The following is a 24,035-nucleotide window of genomic DNA, read 5'->3' on the forward strand; positions in this document are numbered from 1 at the left end:
AACTTTTTCTTAAAGAGTGTTTTTCTGCTGACCTGCTCTTTGCTTCCATATTTGTAGACTAACTCTGCAGTCAAGGAGGCTCTCAAGAAAGGTAGTGTGGCGGTGAAAAGTAACAGTGCAGTTGTTGAGGCAACTTGTCAGGAAGACATGGTAGAAACGATATGTATTCCGGATCTCATTGGCGATCCAGATGTGCCTATTGCATTGGTGAAGGAACCAGCCCGAACAGTTAAGATTCATCCGCTGACGCATGATTTTAGTTCAAATCAGATCAAAGAAGCGCTAAGATTCTGTAGGAGCAACATATCAAAGTTTATCTTGGGTTCATCGAGAACAGATGCTTTCGTGGAGTTTGAGGTGTGGTTTTATTGTAGCTTCTCTTGTTTACATTCAGAATCAAATGCCAGATCCACCGTAGATAAATCTTCTACTTGTGTTGCAGACGGAAGACGGCAAAGAGAGAGCACTTGCAGAGCATTCAATTAGCATCTGCAACACACAATTGTTTATCTCTAGGATTGATATACCGAGGACAACCGTGGCAAGGATTTCAAACTTGTCGGAATCAGCAGGGAGAAATGTACGAGCATTGTGTTCTCCTTATGGACAGATCAAACAGGTGTATATGAAAGGATACGACATTGCAGATGTGCATTTTGATGTCTCTGAGTGGCCAAACATGCTCACCATTCTCAACAGGTAGAACCAGAAACCAAACATCCTTTTTCTTAACATAACAAACAAAAGTCTTGACCCCTTTTTTGTGTTCTATAAAACAGCTTGAATGGTACGGAGATAGATGGTAACAAGTTGGTGGTTCGAGCTGCAAAAGCAGTAATACCTCCTGAAATTTTGAGGGTTTTGTGGAAAGATCCTAAAGAAAAGAGATTTGTGAAAAGTGTAATTAGGAATCTGGTGAGAGAGATTGAGCAGCCTATAGATGCAACTAGTTGCCACACACTTATGGCAGATTTACTACTATAGCTTCATGTAATCTTAAGTATCTCTTCAAGATTAGAGGCTAGAGAGCCTAGCTAGAGCCATTATTTTGGTAAAACGAATTAAAGGAGGGAATCAAATATGCCGATCTCAAATTCAAAATTAGATTGGTATTGAAGTTTTTTTACGTACTATTTGGTATGCTCAATATGTTGGAAATTAATTAGTTGGAGTCTTTTGTTTTAAATGAGTTCATAGATATTATCCAAATGGATACAAAAAAAAAAATCACCACCTAGAAGGTTTTTTTTTTTAATTATTTATTTGGTTATACCGATCATTTGGACCAAAACTATAAAATTTTCTCAATTGGCTTCAAAATACAACTATTTTGTTAATTTAAGTGAAAAATGGATGAGATGATTAAGTACAGAATAGGACACAGCTACTACATATAATATGTAGTTTGTTACATGATTTGTCATTACTCATTAGATATTATTTTATCTAGTTGTGTATATATTAAAATGGGTAAGAAACATGTCTACATATGTGAGTTGTTTAACATGATTATTATAGTCAAGGATAAACATTTGGTATATGTACATTTGATGTAGGATTCTGTACAAAATAATAAATATACATCTTATATATTAAAATAGAGAGCCATTTACAAACCTGCTCTCAAAGCCTCTCATGTGACATATGTAGATCTGCCATGTGTCTTCATTTTTAATTTCTAGTTTCTTTTTTATAATAATAATAATAATAATAATAATAATAATAATAATAATAATAAACAACTTAAGTCAAAATAAATACATCTATATATATAATGTTAACTTTGCTCACTCCTCCTTCCTCCACATCAGCATCCACCTAATCAATTTTTTTTTTTTTTGCATAAAAGTACTATTTTTAATATTCACTCATTGCATATTTATGAATTATAAACGAATTAACTAAAATTAATTAAATTTTAAAATAGTATAAACAATAATATAATTTTTAGTAAATAATAAAAATAATAACTATCCAAAAATGAATTAAGTAAATTAAATGAAAATTTTAAAATAGTAAAAATAATACTATAAATTTGTTTTAGTAATAATGTTATTTTAAAATGATTATATTTCAAAATTTATAATGGGTTAATGAGTTTTAGAATGTAAGTAAGATTTTAATGCATGGTGGAGTAAAAAAACAAGTTATGTAATTGTATTTATATAAATCTAAACATGAAAATAAAATTGAAGTGAAACATTAGTTTCTAAGAAACATATACCATAAAGATTTATTATTAAATTTTACTTATAAGAAAGAAAAGATTAATTACTTAACTTAACTTAACTTAAACGTTTTGATCTAAAACAAATACATTGTAAGGGGCACACTTTTTTTGGGAAAACTATGAAAAAGAATTTTGAAAAAAATAATCTATCTAAAAAAAAAAAATCAATGGTCAGGAAATATAGAAAAACTGATATGCAAACTGTTACAAAAAGTGGCATGTGATTTGTGTAGCTATCTCATAAGGTATATTATCAACTGGAGCTACAATTTAATAACATGATAGAAAACATACAGTATTTAACAAATATAACGCACGCACACACACACACATATATATATATATATATTATCAAATGATTTTAACACAAAACATTGGCAAAAACAACATATTTAAAGTACACTATGTTTTTTTTTAGAAGACGAAGTTGTGGTTGCATCACAAAATTGACATCTGCAAATAACATATGAGATTTTAAAAAAATATGTAGCTTGGATTAGTGAATAGATATTCATTGTGGGGTTTAAAATGTTTCATCATTTAAGCATTCTTGACTTAGTCTGAAATTCTATTATGGCAGATGATGCATTTTGACAACCTCATTGTAGCGATATAGCAATAAAACTGTTCATGAAACTTCTATTATTCGCATTTAATGTAGGATATTGATATGATTAAATGGTTTCTATAGTTAGGTCGACGATTGACATTGACGTTAGAACTTTTAAAATTATGTTTTCATGGGATATAAATATGGAATGAACTTTTTTAAAGATAAAATGTCAGAAGATTGTCGACAATATTATTGCGACACTAGACAATATATGTTATATATAGATTAGTAAAATAAGTACTGCTTTTATATAGATTTATCTTTTAATCTTCAAATTATTTTCATATTCAATGATTCTGATTGATAAAAATTTTAACTAAAATCCCACGCAAAATCGCAAATAAATATAACAAAGAAATATTATCTTAAAATATTTAGATGTTGTATATCACTGAGTAAAGTAAGTTATATATTTACTAGGTACTAACCCGCGGTTTTCCCCGAGCTGAAATTTTTGTTTGATGAAAATTTTTAATGAATTTATATTTTTATTATGTTATTTATAACAATTTGTGATTAAAAATTTGTTTTGCTTATATTAAAAGTTTTGTGTTTTAAAAATGTTTATTTAAAATCTGTCAATAAAACATTTGCATGTAATAAACTTTAGATTTTATTAGATTAGATTTTTATAATCTTACCTGTTAATTTGTTTTTTTAAAGCACGAATTAGTTTTGATTATAATAGATATTTTTTTACTTTTCTACAATTTATTTTATTTTATGTGTCTACAATTTTCCTTTTTAATTAATTCTATTTATTTAATTAATTAATTAATCTTAATTAAGTTTTTCTAATGGCAATCGAATGTAATTTTTTATACATTTTAAGGTTAGTTTCATATTTGTACTTCCCAATTAATATAGTAGGATAATAATAACACCGTGATAAATTTGTTAACCTCAAAAACCTTAGTTATTATGCATAAGAAACTTTGTTAACACTTCAAAGTCAAAGATTGCGTTAAAATTGACACATGTCACGATATGATGAGTTACTAACTTGGATGTTTAATCGTTAAAACTGACATTTGTCACGATATGCCGAGTTTTTAACTTTCTGATCGGTAAAACTAACACGGTTCACAATCTGGTGAGTTACTAACTTCGAGAACCAAATAATAAGATACTCAAAAGTTGGAATGATTATATTTGAGCTCAACAATTTATGGATAAGATATATTTTAAATTAAAATTCTGCGCGTGCGCGGGTACAAATTCTAGTAATATAAATATAGAAATATTAAATTATTTTGAAATTTCATTCTAATTATAAAAATTAAAGTATATTTTAATATATATAGAATTTATAATAGTTATAGATAAATAGCTCAATTCATATTTCGTTTAATTAGATAACGAAATATGTATTTAAAATTTTAATTTGATTAGTTTGAAGTTCCTATCATATATTTCTATTTACAATCATTTTGAATTTTTTATTTAAACCAAAAAATCAGTTCTTTATTCAATTATTTTTAAAAAAATTTCTTACATATTTTATAACTCTCATATTAATAATCATATCCATATTTTAAGGCACTAAATTTTAATTAATTGCAATTTATTTATGTTTATTTTGATGTTTTTGTCACCTCCATAGTATTTATAGCATTGCAATGAATGATTAATGAAAATTAAAAAATAAAAAATAATAAAAAATAAAAAATATTAATATTAATTATTGCATTTTTGTAACTCTTTTATAGATTATGTAACTATTATGACAATGAAAAATGAATTGATATAAAGATTAGTGCAGCAATTACTACCCAATTAAATAATGAATTTATAATATGATCTTAACTACAATTTTACCAATATATAGTAATACACACATCTAACTAACTTTCATATCTAAAATCTCATAATTTTGTAAATTTTGTATATTTTTTTAGTATTCAGCTAACATTTTTTAGCTTATTTCAATATATACGTGTAGCATATGCTATTATACACATCTTTGTTCTTAATTTTTTTTGGGGATATTATTACTGCATATATATTACCACTGTTTTAGAAATTGCTAGGCGCTAATTGGGCGGTCGAGGTGGTCCTAGCGCCTAAAGTAAAAATCGAAGATTAAACGGAGATTAATCGGAGCATAGTTGTAGGGTTATTTTATTAAATTAATACTAAAATAAAATATATCGTACTAAGTATATGTATAATCCTATTTATGTTAAAAGAAAAACAACAAACAAAATATAAGACTATATTATTTTTTTTGATATTATGGTAAAAACATAAAAACATAATTTTAAAATAAAATTTTATGATTTTCACTAAAAGTTTGTCCATTAGTTATTGTAAAATATCAAAAAGTACAAACTCTTAATCTAAATGTCTAAATAACAAAAATATATATTTGAACTATATTTAGCTACAAAAATAATCGGTATACAAAAAATTAAGAAGGAAATAATTAGATGAGACGGGTTATAATCAAATTAAACTGGCATAATTAGATAATCGATGCTAGGCGGGAATTAGTCATTAATCTAAGTGGAAATGGTGGGCCTAGCGATTTTACGTGGTGTAATCGGTGCTAGGCGGGGATTTTTAAAACATGGTATATTATTTATATATTATGAACATCATGATGTATAGTTTTGAGTAGCCAATAAACTGATCATATCCTAGAAGATGATGTGTAGCACTCTCTCATTGAAGATTAATAGTTGGAGCCAATGACTCGGCCTCTTTTATCACCAGTTTTGTTTTCCTCTATTTCAACATTTGTTATTTTGTTTTTTTTTTAGATTTCGACGTTTAATATATATGATTTCATGTGGTGTGTAACATTAGTTATCTTTTAACAAAAACATAACAAGTATTACTTAATTAAATTTCATATTTACTTGAATTCCAAATTTTTAGCTTTTAAACGTCGAAATATGTAGAGCATTCTCATACTTACTTTTCTTTTTTTTTCTTCAAACACTTACTTCAAGTATTATTTCTTCTTATAAAATTATGACTATTACAAGTTTCTTATAAGTTCAACATCTGCAGATAATATGATTCTCAAGATAGCAAGCGATTGACATAAAAAACCAAAAACATCAAACTCTCCTATATGCTCACCCAATGATGGTATGAAGTCCTATGATCTAACTTTAGACACCTATTTGAATTCATTTAGTTTTTCTTTTTATAAGATTCTTTTTATGTATCCTAAAACATCTTCTATGACTCCCTGTAACCCCCCGACTGCCATCTCTTAGTGGTCTCCATGTCCAATCCCAGTCCATGGGCCCACCTTGTTTAATGGGTCTCACGTCATTTCATTAGGTCTGTGAGCCCATCTATATCCGATGGACGTCTGGGAGGTTTTAAAGTATTGTTACCTTCCCTACAAATCACCACATGATCTTCCCTGTGTTTTGTCCTCACTCTCACAGTTCCGACAGTTACTTCCCGGAAGGTCATCCATCCTAATACTACTACAGCTCAAACATGCTTAACTCCAAAGTTCTCTCAGGACCATTGACCGAAAAGATAAGTATACTTTGGTGACATATGTGGCCAAATCAATTCTTTTAAACCTCTACGCAAGTCTTTGAAACCAGGATGTCATACTTCCATACATATATGTTACCTTCCATGGCTGCTAAGAGAGCACAAGAAAAGAGGAGAAATATGATTGCGCAAAAAAAAAAAACAAATAGAGAGCCAACTACCACCAACAAAGTCAAACACTACTACTTCCGGCTTCAAAAATATTGGTAGATTACGTGTTATCAATAATTTACGATTCAGTTATTTCTGCTTAAGTATTTACTTTCTCACTTAATGTATGAAATAAGTACGCCACATAAGAAGAAACAACAACCAGTCAAAATATCCAAAAATATCTAAGACCTAGAAATAACACAAAAGAATTTGTTCATAATTTAGAAAAAGGATAAACTGATCAATTTAAATAAACTATATAGTTAATGAATACAAATAAAACAAACCCCAGAATAGATATCAAATGTTATTTTTTTAAAACACAGTAAACCATTAACAAACCCCAATTACTTTCAACCAAAAAATATATATTAATATAAAGAAATCCACCTAGTGACTTGATAAACGGTGGTGTCTAAGTGTTTACTTCAGATTTGCTTCATCATTTGGATGATTCTTTTAGTCATTTTTCAGTACTGCATCATCACAAAATCATTGAAAACAGTTCGGGATATTCCCGAAAGAGTTAAGGTACATTATCTCGTCATGAAAAACCAAAAACCTAATTTGAGTTAAAACTTCCACATGACAGAATGATCTGTGTTCCATGGTTTGTTTATGTTTGCTAAATTGAGAGATTTGTCTTTAGCAATGTTTCAGTTTTGGCTCTGAGACTATGGTTTTGCAAATAAGAACTCAGATGATTCATCATAACCAAATTCTGAACTTGAAGAGAGTTAAAATGGTGTTGTGTTCTTATAATAATAAAGTTGTCTAACTTTAAACCTTGATTCATTTGAATGTTGATGATTGGATTATGTGACACGCCGGTTTCAGAGACTTGCGGAGAGATTTAAAAGAATTGATTTTGGCCACCTATGTCACCAAAGTGCACTTATCTTTTCGGTCAAGGGTTATGAGAGAACTCCAGAGTTATGTGTGTTTGAGCTGGAGTAGTCTCAGGATAGGTGACCTTCCCGGAAGTGATTGTCGGAACTGTGCGAGTGAGGTCAAAACACAGGGAAAGATCATGTGGTGATTTGTAGAGACGGTAACAAGTCTTTAAAGCCTTCCGGACATAGCAAACCGATCGTCAGATATTGATGGGCTCACGGTCCTAGTGAGAGGACGTGATGCCCATTAAGAAGGTGGGCCCATGGACTTTGATTGGACATGGGACCCACTAAGAGGTGGCGGTCGGGACATTATAGATGCACTACAAAAGATAAAAAACAAAACTTATCAATGAAACGACTTGACCCATTTTGTAAAATAAAATATTAAACTAGTGATTTCATACTCACTAACAACCTAACCTCATTCAAACCAAGCAACAGATAACATAAACCAATAACCGATAAATAAATAACCAATAACCATATGTCTACAAAATCTAAACCAATCATTCAGAAACAAACAACATAAATCAAACAACCAACAACCTAAACAACCGTTCTAGACCACATGGTTCCATTCTAGTAACCTAACAACGACATAGAACACACAACCAAGCCTCTAAAACATCCTCCTCTTCATCGCCTTGATTCTACGGTCACACTTTGCATTTACCTGCACCATAACCACAAATTGAGATGCATGAGTGTTGTCATAAACACTCAGTGAGGCAATCCTCTCATCTATTGGGCTATACACACAAGCAATTGAGACACTCCAACCAACAAACAACAAACCAGGAAGTTGGTGTCGACTGACACACTCCTTACATCGATCGACGCAGATTCCAAGCATCGTTCTCCTCAAAGCATTATGCCAGATCTCCGTCCCTAACCGCACCAAACTCGATCCAAAGGCACAAAGGACTCTCACTAAGCCTCAAGTACCACGAAAACACTCCAAACAACCAAGAAATCAACCACATAACACATAAATACAAAAATCAGATAATCTCAAGCTTGGATCAGCCATGGTCATGCACTCACCTTTGAAAAAGAAGATCATGACTCTAAAACTGACGAATGCACACTCCTAGCAAGCTTCCCACACGATCCTAGCTCCAGATCCCCTAAGAACAGTTAGAAATCTCCAAAACTCACAAGAACGCTCAAAAACACTTTTTCTTTCTCTGGAATCGACAAAAGAGGTTCTCCCCACGACCTAGTTTGAGTTCCAGTTTATATATCTCGGTTTATATCTCACTTAAACCAAACCCAAATTGAATTGTCGATTAAAACAAACCAAACGAACCCGAAATTAGGATGTGTCGATCGATGCATCCACTGTGTCGATCACACATCACACATCTCTTTAAACCGACCAAACCGGTTCGCGGATGTTACAATCAAAATCCATAATCAAATTTGTATTTTGTTTTTTTCTATCAATAATCAGTTTTCTTTTTTTTGAATCTTCTTGCAGATTTCACTTTGTGGCAGCTTATTTCTGGTGGAAACAGAACACCACCAAGAGTTGAGGGAAGCAATGAGTAAAATGTGCGGAATTAAAAATATGTTTTTGATCTAATCCTATAAGAAATTTAAGTCATACAGTATATGGATTTTTCAGAAGTTGGATTCCAATATAATACTTCGCCCAATTTTGAGTTATTATTCTTAATTTTCAGAAGTTGGATTCCAATATAATACTTCGCCTACACATTTTCAACATTCTCTCTAATTGTGATTTTTACACCAGTATCCGGTAACCCGCCAATATTATGAATTCACTGATCAGTTTCGTTTTAATATCATACATATTCTGTAATCAACTATAAATCTGAAGATGATATAGTGAATTAAACAAATTTGAAGTTGTTGTAATATCAAGTATAAATCTAACTTCACATAATCAACTTCTACCAAATGTAATCTAGTGGTTGAATACTCGCCATGTTAATTAGTCGGTAGTAAGAAAATTACATGCTCGTACAGTCGTACATTAACATCACACCTCGATTTTATTCCTGTTTTTTTTGGTTCAAAAAAAAGAAAAAAAAATCTATATGTTACATATATATATACTAGGTACCAACCCGCACATAGTGCGGGATAACTTGATTTAAATAAAATATTATAAATAAAATTATTATTTGAGATTTAATATTTGTTTGTATAAAATAAAATATGTAAGAAAGTTTTTTTCGTTTATTCAAATTTGCGCTTATTTTCTGTAAAATACGTTTCACCCGTGAAATATTTGAACTTGCAAAAGAATTTTAAAATGGTGTAGAAAGTTTTGATGTCTTTTAGTGTTTCTCAAAATCAAATTCACATATTTTCTGTTTCACATTGTTTTTAATATCACTATATCATTAAATAGATAAAACAAATTTTTTTAGACAAATTGATTTAATTTAAACTATCCTAAGTTTAAAAATGAAATGAGAAAAATGATAAAAGTGGTAAATAAATGAATGATTTTTTTTATTGTTTGTAAATTGTAATTTACTTTAATAAGTAAATAGATTATGAAAATGATAATTAAATATATTATTCATAAATTGAATTTATGTATGTCATATATATAAGTGAATTTATCTATTGTATTTGTAATTTATTGTTAATAATGTTTTCTAAATATTACAGATTCAATTCCAATACCATAATATTTACAAAATCTGAAGTCTAATCTTATTTTACTAATATTGTCTCAATTCATAAATTTAAAAATTTAAATTATTAAACATATATCTATAATAAATAATTATTAATTTACACTATAAAATAAAATAATTATTAATTTATAGATAAATTAATATCACTATAAATTAATAAATATTTTGGTCCCAACATTATTAATTTATAGAGGTTTTACTTTATATTTTTCAAATTAATATATTTATTAAGGTCTAAGCTAAAAAAAAAAAATTCCGTCATGTTACCAAAATGAAAACGGAGTTTCCATCATGTTTCCAAACAGAGATTTATAGGAATCATGTTTTCGTGACTTATTTCCATGTTTCTGAAACGTTTCGGAAACGGGAAACGGAACTTTAAAAGAGTTTACATGCAACTATTGAAATAACTTGCATGAAGCGTGGAATTTTATAGTAACTTTTGTGGACTACTTAATTAGTACTTAATTTATAATAACTTGCATGAATCCTTTTATAGTAACTTTTGTGTTTGATAAGGTATTAGAGAAACACTGAAAAGTGAGAACTAAAAATAGTCATGTAAAAATTAAGGTTAAGGTGTTGACTTTGGGTTAGTGTTCCCAATGGTTGACTTAAACTACTTAACAAAACAGATTTGTATAAAAATAAAATACTAAGACCAACTCCAGTGAAAATGCTTATTGGGTTGCTCATATTTTTTGTGGCCCAAATTTTAATTACAAACTAAAATATTGGCCCCGCTAGAAAGTGAATAGCTTCTGAAATTGCTGTTGTAGAAACGTTTTTTCTACTGTTTGTAGGCCATAGACAATTTTTATTGGTTCAGCTTTATTAAAAAACTAAAAATATAACTGTATATTTTTTTTTTTGGAATATCCGGCCGTTTTTGGGTTGAAGATGCCCTAACTTGATGTTTTTTTTACTGGACTTACTGACTTCATTTGAAAAATATACAGTAAAACTTCTATAAATTTTGTTATACACTTGGAATAATTAGTGAAATTTTGTTTGGTCTTAAAATACAATTATCTGATATAGTTATTATCTATATAGGAACAGTTATGGCGGCAGCGGTAATTTGTGTATTGGCAGCGGTAATTTGTGTATTGGCAGCGTTTCCTGCTTTAGTATTCGGTGTATTCCTAAGACAACTTGTTCGACTGATATGTTGACGATTGCTATTGACGAAGAGTAGGAACTATGAACATGTGGCTCAAACTCACGTAAGAAAGGAAAATGTGTCAGCAATGTTACAACTATAATATGTCTCTTATTGTCATTTTATAAAATTAAGACGTTGATCAGTACAATACAATAGTTCAGCAATCTAATGTGGAAGATTCATACAATTCATATATAATTTTATTATGTACTAAAGAATCTACGCCGGAACATGTGAAAATTATGATGTAAATACACCAGATTCAAAATTAGATTTTTACTATCTGTTAAATATTTCTGACTAATTTAACAGATGTATCTGTTAAAATTTTATGAATATGCCGGATTATGTATCTGTTAAATATTTCTGACTAATTTCATGACTGTTAATTACAGTCTGTAAGAAATTATTTTTTGGTTAGGAGTTCTTTAACATTTAATATTTTCCTCTCTTTTTAATTCAATAACAAAATATATATATATATATATATATATGTATATATATATCTTCTCGGCAAGCTACATGTTTATTAGAGAATTACTGAATTAATAATAAATAAATAAAACTAATACATGCTATTTTGTTTTGTTTTGTTACCCACCTCACTCAAATACATATTTAAGCTGAGTTATCCAACATTTTATTATATAAACCTAAGGTTTTAAAGATAGAAATTCATATAATCGCGACATGTCAAGTATATCGGTAATATTTTGACATGTGCGAAAAGAAATTTTATTTAATAATTATAAGAAAATGAAAAAATTCTAAATATAAAAGGATTACAATTAAATTTTTTGAAAAGTATATAAAACCAAAAGTAATCTATTAAATCACTAATTCTAATAGGAAAGTCATCTATTAAATCATTAAGTTCAATAGAAAAATATATCCAATTAATAAGGAAAATATTTGCAATTAATAAGGAAAATATTTGCAATTTAATTACAATTATTATTTATTATAATCATATAGTAAAAATAAATTTATACAGAAAATTGATTAAAGTATAAAAATGTTGAATGTGTTAAAATTAGTGATTAACATAATATAAGAAAAATAAGATAATCAAAATACAAACTTATGTAATTTTCTTAAGTTTTTCAATCGGTAAATGATTTGATAGCGTATTCAATATTAGGTTATTATATAAACCTTAGTTTTCAAAGTTAGTAACTCAAGTGATCGTGACAAGTGACAAGTGTCAATTTTAATAATTAAAGATTTTGTCATGTATTATACAAAAACTTTCTTTTAACATATTTATAAATTATAAGAAATTAAAAGTTTAAACAATTTAAATAATAAAAGATAGTTCATATATATACATATATAATAATACTAATTCTAACTTTAAATTACTGATTCTATTAGAAAAAAATTGAGAAAATTATACAATTAATTACTAAAAGAATAAAATAATTAATTAAATTATACTGTCAATTATTAATCCTAAAAGAAAAAGAACCGTAGATACTCACCTTAACATAAACAAATAATTTTCTCAAAATAACATCTTTTTTGATTAATTTGTAAAGAAATATATAAAGAAAATATAGGAAAATATGTCTTTAAGGGAAAATTTTATTATTTTTATATGTTAAATTATGTTAACATTATCTAATTTGATATTTATTTTAAACTTTAAATCGTCAATAAATAACCAAAAAATTGTATCTTAATTTTCTTTAACTATAATGCATTTTGATATTTAGTTTCTTAAGTATAATGATATAAATAAATTCAGTAAAAAAAACGATAACAATATTTAGAATACAAATGTCAAAAATGGAGAGATGCCACATATCAACTTATTAAAACATGTTTTATAGTGATATCTACTTTATTATATAAGATATATATATATATATATATTACCGTATTTAGATTCTCTAACATATTCAAATTTAAAATTTATAATTGAATATATAAATCTAGTAACTAATAATAAAAATAACCAAAACATACTAATGAAAATATCTTTCTATATTTAATTTTAGGAATTGATATGTTTTTAAACTAGTGTATGTATATATGTCGAAATGAGAGGATCTCGTATTAAAATGGGTTAGAAGCATGTATACATTTATCAAACATTTTTATATAAAAACTGCAGTTTCACAAATAGATTACAGTTAAGGATAAACATTTGACTATGTCGGATTATATGTGTAACATCCGCAAACCCAAATCCCGGTTTAGGGGATGCATCGGTTGATGCAAGGTTGGTGTTGTGCGGACGAGTTTAAGTTAAACATTGCGTTTTGGGGTTAGGAAAATCCTGGAACCGCTTATAAAAACAGAAACTCGAGGGTTTGGCCGAGTTTGGCCGTTTCTGCAGAAAAAGAAAGAGAGAAAGAAGTGTTTGGTTGTTCTTAAGCGTTCTTGAGATTTTTTTGGGTAATTGGAGGCGTTTCCTGTAGAGATCTGTAGTTGAGATCATTGTAGGAGCTTTCTAGGAGCGTAGTTCTTCGTGGTTGAGGTTCAAATTCGTCTTGGCAAAGGTTAGTGCATGACCATGGCTTATCTAAGCTGGAGATTTCTTTGATTTGCTTGTTTATGTGTTGTGTCGCTTGCTAGAATGTTATTTGAGGTTTTGTGAGGCTTTCTTGGGGCTTGGGATCGAGTTTGATGCTTGTAGGAACGAAGATCCGGCGATAAGCTTTGGGGAAAACGATGTGTGGTATGTGCATCGGTCGATGCACATTGTTTGTCGATCGATGCAAATGCAAGGACGGCGCGTTTGACCTAGGCGCATTGGTCGATGCCATGTGGAGGCGTCGATCGATGCAATTAGGGATTTCATGCTATGTCGAGCATGCGTCGGTCGATGCAAGTAAACCTTGTGTCGGTCGATGCAAGTAAACCTTGTGTCGGTCGATGCAACCCCAAGTTGGTGTCGGTCGATGTATGTATTGGTGTCGGTTGATGCAAAGTCATGGTTTGTTATTGTTTGGTTATTGATTGTTGGTTGATGGTTAGTGATGAATCTATTGCTTGTGTGTATAGCCCAGTAGATGAGAGGATTGCCTTACTGAGTGTTTATTAAATACTCATGCATCTCAATTTGTGTTTGTGGTGAAGGTAAAGGCAAAGTGTGATCGTGGAATCAAGGCAATGACGAGGAGGATGATCTAGAGTCTTGTTTGTGTGTTGTTGATTGAAACGACCCGACCCTTTTTTTTTAAATAATAAATATATGAATAATATTAATATAATAATCCAGACTAGTGATCTCATACTCACTAGCCACCTAACCACAACCGCACCAAACAGCGGATATAATAATACCAATAATCAATATTAAACCATAATAAATCTCCAAACAACATGAATCAAAGAACCAACAATCCTAAACAATGTTCTAACGATCCAACTCTAGCAAGCTAGACAACAACCAGGTGAATCACTAGAACATCCTCCTCCTCATTGCCTTGATTTCACTCTCACACTGCCTTTACCTGCATCACAAACACAAATTGCAATGCATGAGTATTTTATAAACACTCAGTAAGGCAATCCTCCCATCTATTGGGTCACAAGCAAGAGAGACATCTCTAACCATCAACCAACAATCAATAACCAACAATAACAAACCAGGACTCTGCATCGACCAACACCACACATGCATCGACCGACACCAACTGGGGATTACATCGACCGACACTAGCTTGCACCGACCGACACCAACTGGGGATTGCATCGACCGACACAAGGTACACTTGCATCGATCGACAGACAATGTGCATCGACCGACACATGCTCGACATTTCACGAAATCCCTAATTGCATCGACCGACGCCTCCACATGGCATCAACCGATGCTCCTAGGTCAATTCGTGTTGTCCTCGCATTGCATCGACCGACGCACATGCCAAGCATCTTTTTTCTCCGAAGCTTCTCGCCGGATCTCCGTCCCTAAACCACCAAATCACATAACACAAAGCCATAAAAAGCTTCCCATTGCCTCCTATGACTTAACCACGATCTAACAAGCTAATAAACACATAGAAACAAGCAGATCAGAGAGATCTCCAGCTTAGAAAAGCCATGGTCATGCACTTACCTTTGCCACGACGAATCTAAACCTTAAAAAAGCAAAAAAACGCTCATACAAAGCTCCTACAATGATCACAGCTACAGATCTCTACCGAAAAAGCCTCAAACTCCAAGAACACTCACAAAACTCTTTCTCTCTTTCTTTCTCTGCAGAAACGGCCAAACCTCAGCCACAACATGACAAATCCCTTTTATACATGACCTAAGGGTTTTTCTCACCCATAACGCAACGTTTAACTTAAACTCGTCCGCACAAAATCGACCTTGCATCGATCGATGAATCCCCTAAACCGGGATTCCGGTTTGCTGATGTTACATTGATTATGATAATGTTTATGTTGGAACCTTGGTTAGAGTGATGATAGTTTATTGGATAGAATGGATAGTGATACTAGGATTTTTTTTTTATGTCTATCCTAGCAGGTTCAATTAACCTTATGTGTTGTAGTACTTAAGGTGTCAATCCAAATGGGATGTTGCTAGCAATCAAGATGCAATCAAGAAATCACAAGTTAAGCCAAATCAAAAAGAGTGTTTTTATGTCTAACAATCCTAGAGTGATCAGAATGCAAAACGAAAATGAATCACAGAACTAGAAACGAAACAGTCTCAGGAATGTAATATCAATCAAAAAGATAGAAGTCCTAAGGATGGGAGTAATTGATGTTGGTGGAGTATCCTAGTCTACAGAGTTTTTAACATGCCACAAGCGATCTATCCCTAAACAATGAACATCACAACTTAGCTAATCCAATCTCTTGGAAAAAGCTACTCAGACTCAACCACTTCCATACCCAGCTCTCGCTAGAGAAACATGGTTGAGCAGGCGTGACAGACAAGTTCATTCACGTCAACAAACATCCTAGACAACTAATCTCTTAGGCTAGGAACGTAAGTCTCTGACACTGATTGGTTAGACATTTCATCAAACACCTTTTGGGTGTGGAAATGTCTCGAACCTAGTTCCAATTGATCAGAGAGAAACTAGCATTTCTAACACTAGTCCAGAAGGGAATCATAAAAATCAAAGCTTAAACACTCTACATCCTAAGATCCTCCACCTAGTCTATCCCATCCCCAAGAACTCTAGCACTACTCAGATCCATAAATCATCACCAAAAACACAAATCCAGAAAACATAGAACAAAGCATAATAAGATAGACAAGAATGAGATGAACAACTTTGTAGAAGAAATCAAAAGCAAAAACTAAACGGATTAAAAGATATTTGGATACAAAGTCTCAAAACGTTTTAGGTGGCTAGGTAGAACCTTAAGAACAAAACGAAAATGAGATAAAAGATAAGATGTCTCAGCCAAGACTTAACGAAACATATTTATAGTAGTCCAACATGGAAAACCCTAAAACTTAAAACGACAAGGTAAGGAGTCGGTTTTGGGAACTCTCTCAAGCGTGTGATGGAACGTCTTCCTGACATGTGCGAACGAGTGGTGGCTCGATTGGGTGATGGTGTTGGCGAGAACGGGTGACTCGAACGGTGCTGGGTCGACTCGAAGGACGTCGACTCGAACGGTGCTGGGTCGATTCGAAGGACGTCGGCTCGAACGGTACGACTCAAACGGTGCAACTCGAACGGTGCGATTCCGACGTTTCCTAAACACCTGAAATACTCCGAAATGCACGATGTATGCGAAGATGATGCAAGAACTACCTAAATATGCAAAGTGTACAAAAGAGACTAGAAATTTATGCAAAACAACTAGTTATCCTAACTAAATACATGACAAATACATGCTTAGCAGAGACAAAATATAGACATATCAGATAGGAATGTTGTAGTATTGATAATATACTGGTTTTGTATTATTGGTATGTTTCTGCTGTGCATAACGTTTATTGCTAGTTGATTAGTGAATTGTGGTTGAGTTAAGTTAATTAATTAATATGAGATGCTTAATTATATATTGTATATTATATATATATATATATATATATATATATATATATAAAGAAATGTACCGGTTGTTTCAATATGATAAACATTAATTTAACACATTATAATATTTTTATGAAAACTCTATTAGTCATCAAGCTTAAATTATATTTCGGTAGATTTTTATGTTTTGTTTTTCTATCTATATGTACAACAAAAATTTATAATAATTGAACGATTAGATTTTTTTTTTCTAAGTATACAGAAAGGTAATCAAGGAAAAGTTCAAAATATGATATGATGGAATTCAATTGAAATACAAAAAACAAATGTAAAAGGAAATTTTTAAAATTGTTTAAGAACATTACTAAAAGTTATCTATTAATTTTTGTTATGTTTTAATTAATGTGTCATTTCTTCTACTAAAAGTTTGATAAATTATCTCAACATCAGTTTAGTGTGATTTGTGTTTTATGGATAAACATCATTAATAAAAGTTTGATTCTTTCAACCATACCAAAACACCTTTAAAATCCATTTTATGAATTCAGAAATGCATGTTGTAAGAAGAGCGAAAGACAGGAAACATTAACGTTGTACAACCTTCAAACTCCATTTCTAACTTCTTTCGGTTATTTTACAATGGAACCATGGATGATAGTGGCAGGAGCTATTTGCATTGGAGTGTTCATCTTGGGTACTTTGTGTTCTTTCTTTTTGGCTTTCATCAGATATTTTTCCTCGGAACAGGTCGACGGCTAATGCGTGAAGGAGACTTACATATATATGGCAGATGAAATCTCTCTTAGGAATTATTTATATAATTTATGACAAATATATCTATATGTTGAGATATATTTGTTGGATATATAACAAATAATATATAATTTTCCGGTTGATTAAATAATAACTTTTTTATTTATTAGCCTTTTGTTGGATGTGTAAATGTGTGAATTCCTAATCTGTTAGAGAGATTGAGCACCCTTTAGATGTAACCTGTTTTAAAAAAATCCTGTTTATCACTAATTATATCCCGTAAAATCATCAGACGTATGTCTGCTTCAATTAATGACTAATCTTTTTTAAATTAATCCAATTATAACCCATCTAATTCAATTATTTTCTGGTTAATTTTGTGTTTACTGATAATTAATTTTTAGAGACAAATATAGAATAAAATATATATATATAGATATTTAAACTAATAGCACGTGATGTTTGCAATGTTTTGAAACCCTGATTGGATCAGCCGGTCAAATCGGTTTAACCGTGAACCAAAAGGTATTCTGGTCCGGATTACACTTCCACCCCGAACAATAAAAAAATCAGATGAAACCAAAAAAACTCGGCTAATCGGTGGTTGACCGGACAGTTTGAGTTAAAACAAATGACTAATTGCCTAACTGGTAATTGTTTATCTTAGGAACCTATATAGTGAAGCAATACTTCTTCCTCTATACAATCTATGTGGGATAAATTGTATATTGTGCAGTTTTTTTCTATTTCATCTGTCAACATTTTTTTAATTTGTTCATCTAACATTTTTTATTATTAATCTCCAATTATATTTTAGTGCTAGTCAATTTGTTTGGATTTAAAATCATAAGGTATAGAAATTTATAATTAATGTTGAAAGATAAATTTACTATGATAAGATATTAATTTTTTATTTTGATATTCATAAAACCCAAGATATAATATATATATATATATACATATATACGACTATATACAATGAAATTTAATGAATTATTGACCCGCGTTGGACCGGCTCGATTCGATGACCTGGTGATCCAGAAGGTCTTCTGGTTTGCTTTCCGGGTTGAGTTTAATAATATTGGATGTTTGACAATAATTAATATACAAACTTTAAAAAAGACTCAGAAAATACTCTTTAAAAATTACGCTTTTATGTAATTATCATAATTTTAAAAATAATACTATAGTTTTATACTTTATTTGATTTTTTTCTATGAACATAAATAGAATTATACATATTTAATAATATATATTTTTATTTTATTATTAATCTAATAAATAAACCTAAAACTAGTTTCCCATTAGTGTTTGTTTAATCTCCGCTTTTTTGTTAGGTGCTAAGCTCATTCCGACTATCTGACTAAGGCTTAATGGTTTATAAACGGATGTAACTCGTAAATTCAGTCAAAGAGTTAAACCTCAGCTGATTAATTTCACCAAGCACCAAGATTTCTGTTTTCTATATCCCGAATATAGAATCGATGTCCAAAAATGCCTACCTACAATGTAATATCGATTGACAAACATAAGTTCTCTAAAATTTCAATTCTTGTTTATTGACGTTCCTTATAACTAAATACAAGGATTAAAAATAAAAGGAACACTAGGGAGTCTATTGTTTTAGTTGTGGGAGAAAAGAGGAAATGATAGGTAACATATATAGATTATACTTAAGTTAGGGATAAAAAAATTCACATGTCAGATGATCATGATACGATGAACATTAAGATTATTATTGTTATACAAATATCTCAACTGTAAGATTAAATTATGAGATTGTTAGTTAATTTTATTTATGGATCCAGTTAAAAATCATGAGATAACATAAAAAAAATACTTCTAAAATTTAGAAAATATGTATTGAAAAGAAATTTGTATTTGTAAAGTTATTTAAAAGATAAAAATTAATACTCGAAAGCTTTTATTAGTAATATTTTGAACAAATTTCTAAAAATTAGCTTTTATAGCTTTAGGGATACAAATTTGAGTATGTGGGATGATATGATGAACACTAGATTATTTTATTTATGATTTTTATACAGTTATATAGCTTAAAACAAAGTTAAATTTAATTTTTCAGAGATATTTTAATTAATTAAATTTATATATACAATAAAAATCCAATTTATTGAGAGATTTTTATTTTTAAAAATAATAAAAATACATTTATGGATAGGAAATCTGTATTTATAAAATTTATTAAAAAGATAAACGAAATACTAAAATATAGCTTTTGTAATAATTTTTTGAAGAAACTCTTACTCCTTGAAAGAATATTTTTTATAAAATTAAGTCAAATTAATGTTTTAATGTGCTTTTGTGTTTTATTGATACACACATCATGCACACCCAATTACTGATAGACAGTGGCGGAGGCAGAGTATAATCATGTGGGTCAATTGACCCTGGTGAAATTTTAAATTTAGATAAAATTTTAAGGAAAAAATCAAATTGACCCTGGTATAATAGCATAATTGACCATGGTAAAATTTTTAAATCACATAATTGACCCTAATAATTTTTTTTGACTCTGATGTGATGATTTCCTAGCTCAGCCAGATAGACACAATATCATATTGCGAATCCAACCATTCATGTAGAAAGTCAATCCCCCAACTATATATAAATGAATTTCAAACTCCCATTTCTAACCAGGAACGAGATCTCTTTTAACAATGGAGTTGTGGACTAAAATCTTGATAGGCGTCGCCATTGCACTGTGCGTCATAGGGATTGTGTTCAATTTCCTTAAGTTGCTCGGCGTTAAATTCACCAGGAAACCGGATAACGACGACGACAACTAAAACATTACAAGACAAAATATCTCATTCTGCAAATAATAAAATTTTATGCTTCTAATTTTTAATTACTGACATGTGTATTTTTATATAGTTTTACTAAAATATTAATGGATTTGCCTTGTTGGGAAGTTGTTGACTATAATAAAAACTAGTATTGCAAAATTCTATCGATAAAACTAAAAAATATATATATATATATATATTGAGAGATGCATGTTTTTTGCTCGATAAGATGATTTTTCTTATTGGGTTTCTCTAAAAAGCTAACAAAGAACCGTATCTCCCGCGTTTGCCAGTAAATAAAACTATTCACATCATCTTAATATAGAATTTGAAGAAATTGCATTGAAACCACCAAATAAGGGAAAAAAATCTTCTGGCTATCCGTTGACTTGCAACTTCTACATCCAATAATTATCCACCACGTAGGCTTTAGGCATATGTAAAAAAGAAATAGACAAGAAAAAAAAGAGAGCCTTTGTGATCGAACAAAGAGGACAAACACATTTGAGATTTCTTTCTTCTTCTTACGTGACCTCTCTTCTCTCTTCACCAAAACAAGAAAACAAGATAAACAAACACAAGAATTCGACTTTTTTTTTTCAGATATTAGTTTGAAGAACATAACCTTTTAAAGTTTTTATAACCAGGCAGGTATCTTGTTTATTTTCTCTCTTCTCCAAAACAAAAATTAATAAATTGTATTTTCTTTCTTCTTGTTTGTTTATTTATTCCACTAAAATTTGCAGAAACTCATAGCTCTTGGAAATCTATATGAACCTATTTGTTTGTTAATCGGGTTTTATCTACTCCATAAACATGTAAGTTGTTTTTTCTTCTTCTTAAGATTTTTATTTCACAATTGTATAAATATAAAAGTTAAAACAAGAAGAATCTCTATAAAGAAAAGCATTGAATTTACGAAAAAACATTAAGGTTTGTGATTTTGCTTGGTGTGCAAGCTAGGTATGCAGCTGCAAGTTGAATATGACCTCACAAATGAAGGGTCTATTAAAAGGGTTGAGGTACATTGCTCGTATCTTCGGTGAGTTTATTCGTTCTCCAAACAAACTCATACATATATTTCTACATACAATAATCAAACATCTTAATAAATGTTATTGTTGTAGAGGATGAGAAGGAACCAGAGATGCAGATTGGGATACCAACAGATGTCAAACATGTTGCTCATATAGGATGGGAAGGGCCCTCTGCTACCACACCAAGCTGGGTATGACCTTCTTCTCTCTCAATGAATATTACTCTATGAATAGGTTTTGCTTGTGAATTAAGTCAAATGTTTTCATGGGAAAATATGCAGATGCATGATTTTAAGTCTCAAGATCGCACCAAGACTGAGACGAAAGGAAGCTCTAACAAGAAACCTGGGAGTTCCGGGGAGAAGCATAGAAACAAGGGGAGACGTAAGACATCAACAGGAAACAACTCACCTACAGAATCTCCATCAAGGGCAGGAGGATCAATGAGGCCATCAAAACGCAGTACGGGTAAACAGAGAGAACAGAGCACAGGTTCGGGGTCTGAGTCAGGATCAGGGTTAGAGTTACCTCAACAGACTGATCAGCCTGTAGCAACAAAACACTCGAGGCAGAGAAAGTCAAAAGGATCATCGGGAGCAGGAGGAGGAGGAGGAGGAGGGGGAGGAGGAGGAGGAGAACCTCTTCCACCTAATGGACCAGCAAAGTCGAAAGAAACAGATATATCTGTGAGAGCGGTTTACCCTTGTGCGGGTCTTGGAAGTTCTACAGGAAGATGAAAGATGAAGAGGAGAAAGAAAGAAAAAAAAAGAGAGTGTTGTTCTCAAGTTTAGACTAGAGTGGTGGTTTTTGCTTTTCTTCTCATGATCTACTACACAGTTTTTGTCTTTTCTCTCCCTTTTCTTGGAAATGCTTTTGCATTACAAGACTACAAGAACAATGCTTTTCATATCAAGTCGAGAAAGGAGAACCCTTTGATGATGATTGTGAATAAGGGATGTGAATTATATATGCTTGCTTAACACTCTTAGAATATTCAGAAGCAAACCTTTCTATTGTTTTCTTAGGATTCGATTAGTATATTAGCCTTGATTGTGTCTGACATCTATTAGACTTCTACTGTTTGTTGCGTTTACATGTATTGTTCAAACGAAACCTCATTTGTTTAAATTGTAAATTTTTGATTTGGATGATTTCGATTTATTTGATCACTACTTCAAGTTCTAGAGGTCTTTGATTGTAATCAATGTTTTTATTTTATACACAAAACAACCCATCAAATGACAGATGGGCCTATAGTTTATGTCCAACCCACATACTACAAATATTGAAATATGGGCCTAATAGTTTATACTAAGGCCCAGAGTCAGATTAGGGTTTCAGAAACTGTACTATAAAACCTTTTTTTATAAACATCTTCGTTTAGTCTAGTGGACGACGACGGCACACAACAACAAGCTTCACCGGAGAGCAGAGAAGACGCGAAAATGGTAAATTCTTTCTTCATTTTCGAATTCGTAATTGTTCGTTTCGGGTTTTGGGATTGAGATCTTTGAGGAACAACAATACTTGATGTGTGGATTGATGTATTGTTTTTTTTTTTTTCCAGATCTAATCTTTAAAGTGTCTCTTTTTGATTATATGTATGTGTGTGTAACTGATTCATTTTTTTTCTGGGTTTATGAATTTGAAAGGTGAACATTCCAAAGACTAAGAACACTTACTGTAAAAATAAAGAGTGCAAGAAGCATACTTTGCACAAGGTTACCCAATACAAGAAGGGTAAAGACAGTCTTGCTGCTCAAGGAAAGCGTCGTTATGACCGTAAACAATCTGGTTATGGTGGTCAGACTAAGCCTGTCTTCCACAAGAAGGTACGATTGAACTATCTTATTTTGATAATTTTGCTTTCATGAATTAGGGTTTAGGGAACCATTGATCTTGAATCTTAATTGTGTAGTAGAATCTTGAAATTGGAGCAGTGAGAACATATTCCAATAGAATCAGTTTTTTGACTTGGTTACATCTTTGTATTGAACAGGCTAAGACCACGAAGAAGATTGTGCTGAGGCTTCAGTGTCAGAGCTGCAAGCACTTTTCTCAGCGCCCAATCAAGGTGAGATGGAATCATCTTTACATGCTTCAGTTAATGTATACTGGATATGTTACTTGGTGATTTGCTTACATTGTATTGTTGTTGTTTGATTAACAGAGGTGCAAGCATTTTGAGATCGGTGGAGACAAAAAGGGGAAGGGAACATCACTTTTCT

At 30.9% G+C, this 24,035-nt stretch overlaps 3 protein-coding genes across 3 annotated transcripts; all 3 read left to right on the forward strand.

The window, feature by feature from the left end:
* LOC104788366 lies at window positions 53-1,149 on the forward strand. Its single transcript, XM_010514120.2, has 3 exons — window positions 53-357; window positions 443-699; window positions 780-1,149. The coding sequence occupies exons 1-3, from the start codon at window positions 148-150 to the stop codon at window positions 982-984; spliced, it is 672 nt and encodes a 223-aa protein (XP_010512422.1). The 5' UTR covers window positions 53-147; the 3' UTR covers window positions 985-1,149.
* On the forward strand, window positions 21,387-22,869 carry LOC104788377 (CRIB domain-containing protein RIC5-like). Its single transcript, XM_010514129.1, has 5 exons — window positions 21,387-21,421; window positions 21,517-21,588; window positions 21,734-21,812; window positions 21,898-21,998; window positions 22,089-22,869. The coding sequence occupies exons 3-5, from the start codon at window positions 21,755-21,757 to the stop codon at window positions 22,542-22,544; spliced, it is 615 nt and encodes a 204-aa protein (XP_010512431.1). The 5' UTR covers window positions 21,387-21,421; window positions 21,517-21,588; window positions 21,734-21,754; the 3' UTR covers window positions 22,545-22,869.
* On the forward strand, window positions 23,178-24,031 carry LOC104706963 (60S ribosomal protein L36a-like; the record flags this gene model as incomplete). The annotated part of the gene is made up of 4 exons (XM_010423208.2): window positions 23,178-23,255; window positions 23,460-23,639; window positions 23,807-23,881; window positions 23,978-24,031. Coding segments are annotated over exons 1-4 (312 nt in total), but the record flags the coding sequence as incomplete, so codon positions are not given.

This window comes from Camelina sativa, chromosome 1 (genome assembly GCF_000633955.1).
Source record: "Camelina sativa cultivar DH55 chromosome 1, Cs, whole genome shotgun sequence".
Taxonomy (NCBI): Eukaryota; Viridiplantae; Streptophyta; class Magnoliopsida; order Brassicales; family Brassicaceae; genus Camelina; species Camelina sativa.

Bases quoted from the DNA above. Each gene is read 5' to 3' on its own strand.
- LOC104788366 (XM_010514120.2), top strand. From the start codon at position 148: ATGGTAGAAACGATATGTATTCCGGATCTCATTGGCGATCCAGATGTG. The intron at 358-442 runs GTGTGGTTTTAT...CTTGTGTTGCAG, and splicing joins ATGCTTTCGTGGAGTTTGAG to ACGGAAGACGGCAAAGAGAG. The intron at 700-779 runs GTAGAACCAGAA...TCTATAAAACAG, and splicing joins ATGCTCACCATTCTCAACAG to CTTGAATGGTACGGAGATAG.
- LOC104788377 (XM_010514129.1), top strand. From the start codon at position 21,755: ATGACCTCACAAATGAAGGGTCTATTAAAAGGGTTGAGGTACATTGCT. The intron at 21,813-21,897 runs GTGAGTTTATTC...TTATTGTTGTAG, and splicing joins GTACATTGCTCGTATCTTCG to AGGATGAGAAGGAACCAGAG. The intron at 21,999-22,088 runs GTATGACCTTCT...GAAAATATGCAG, and splicing joins CTGCTACCACACCAAGCTGG to ATGCATGATTTTAAGTCTCA.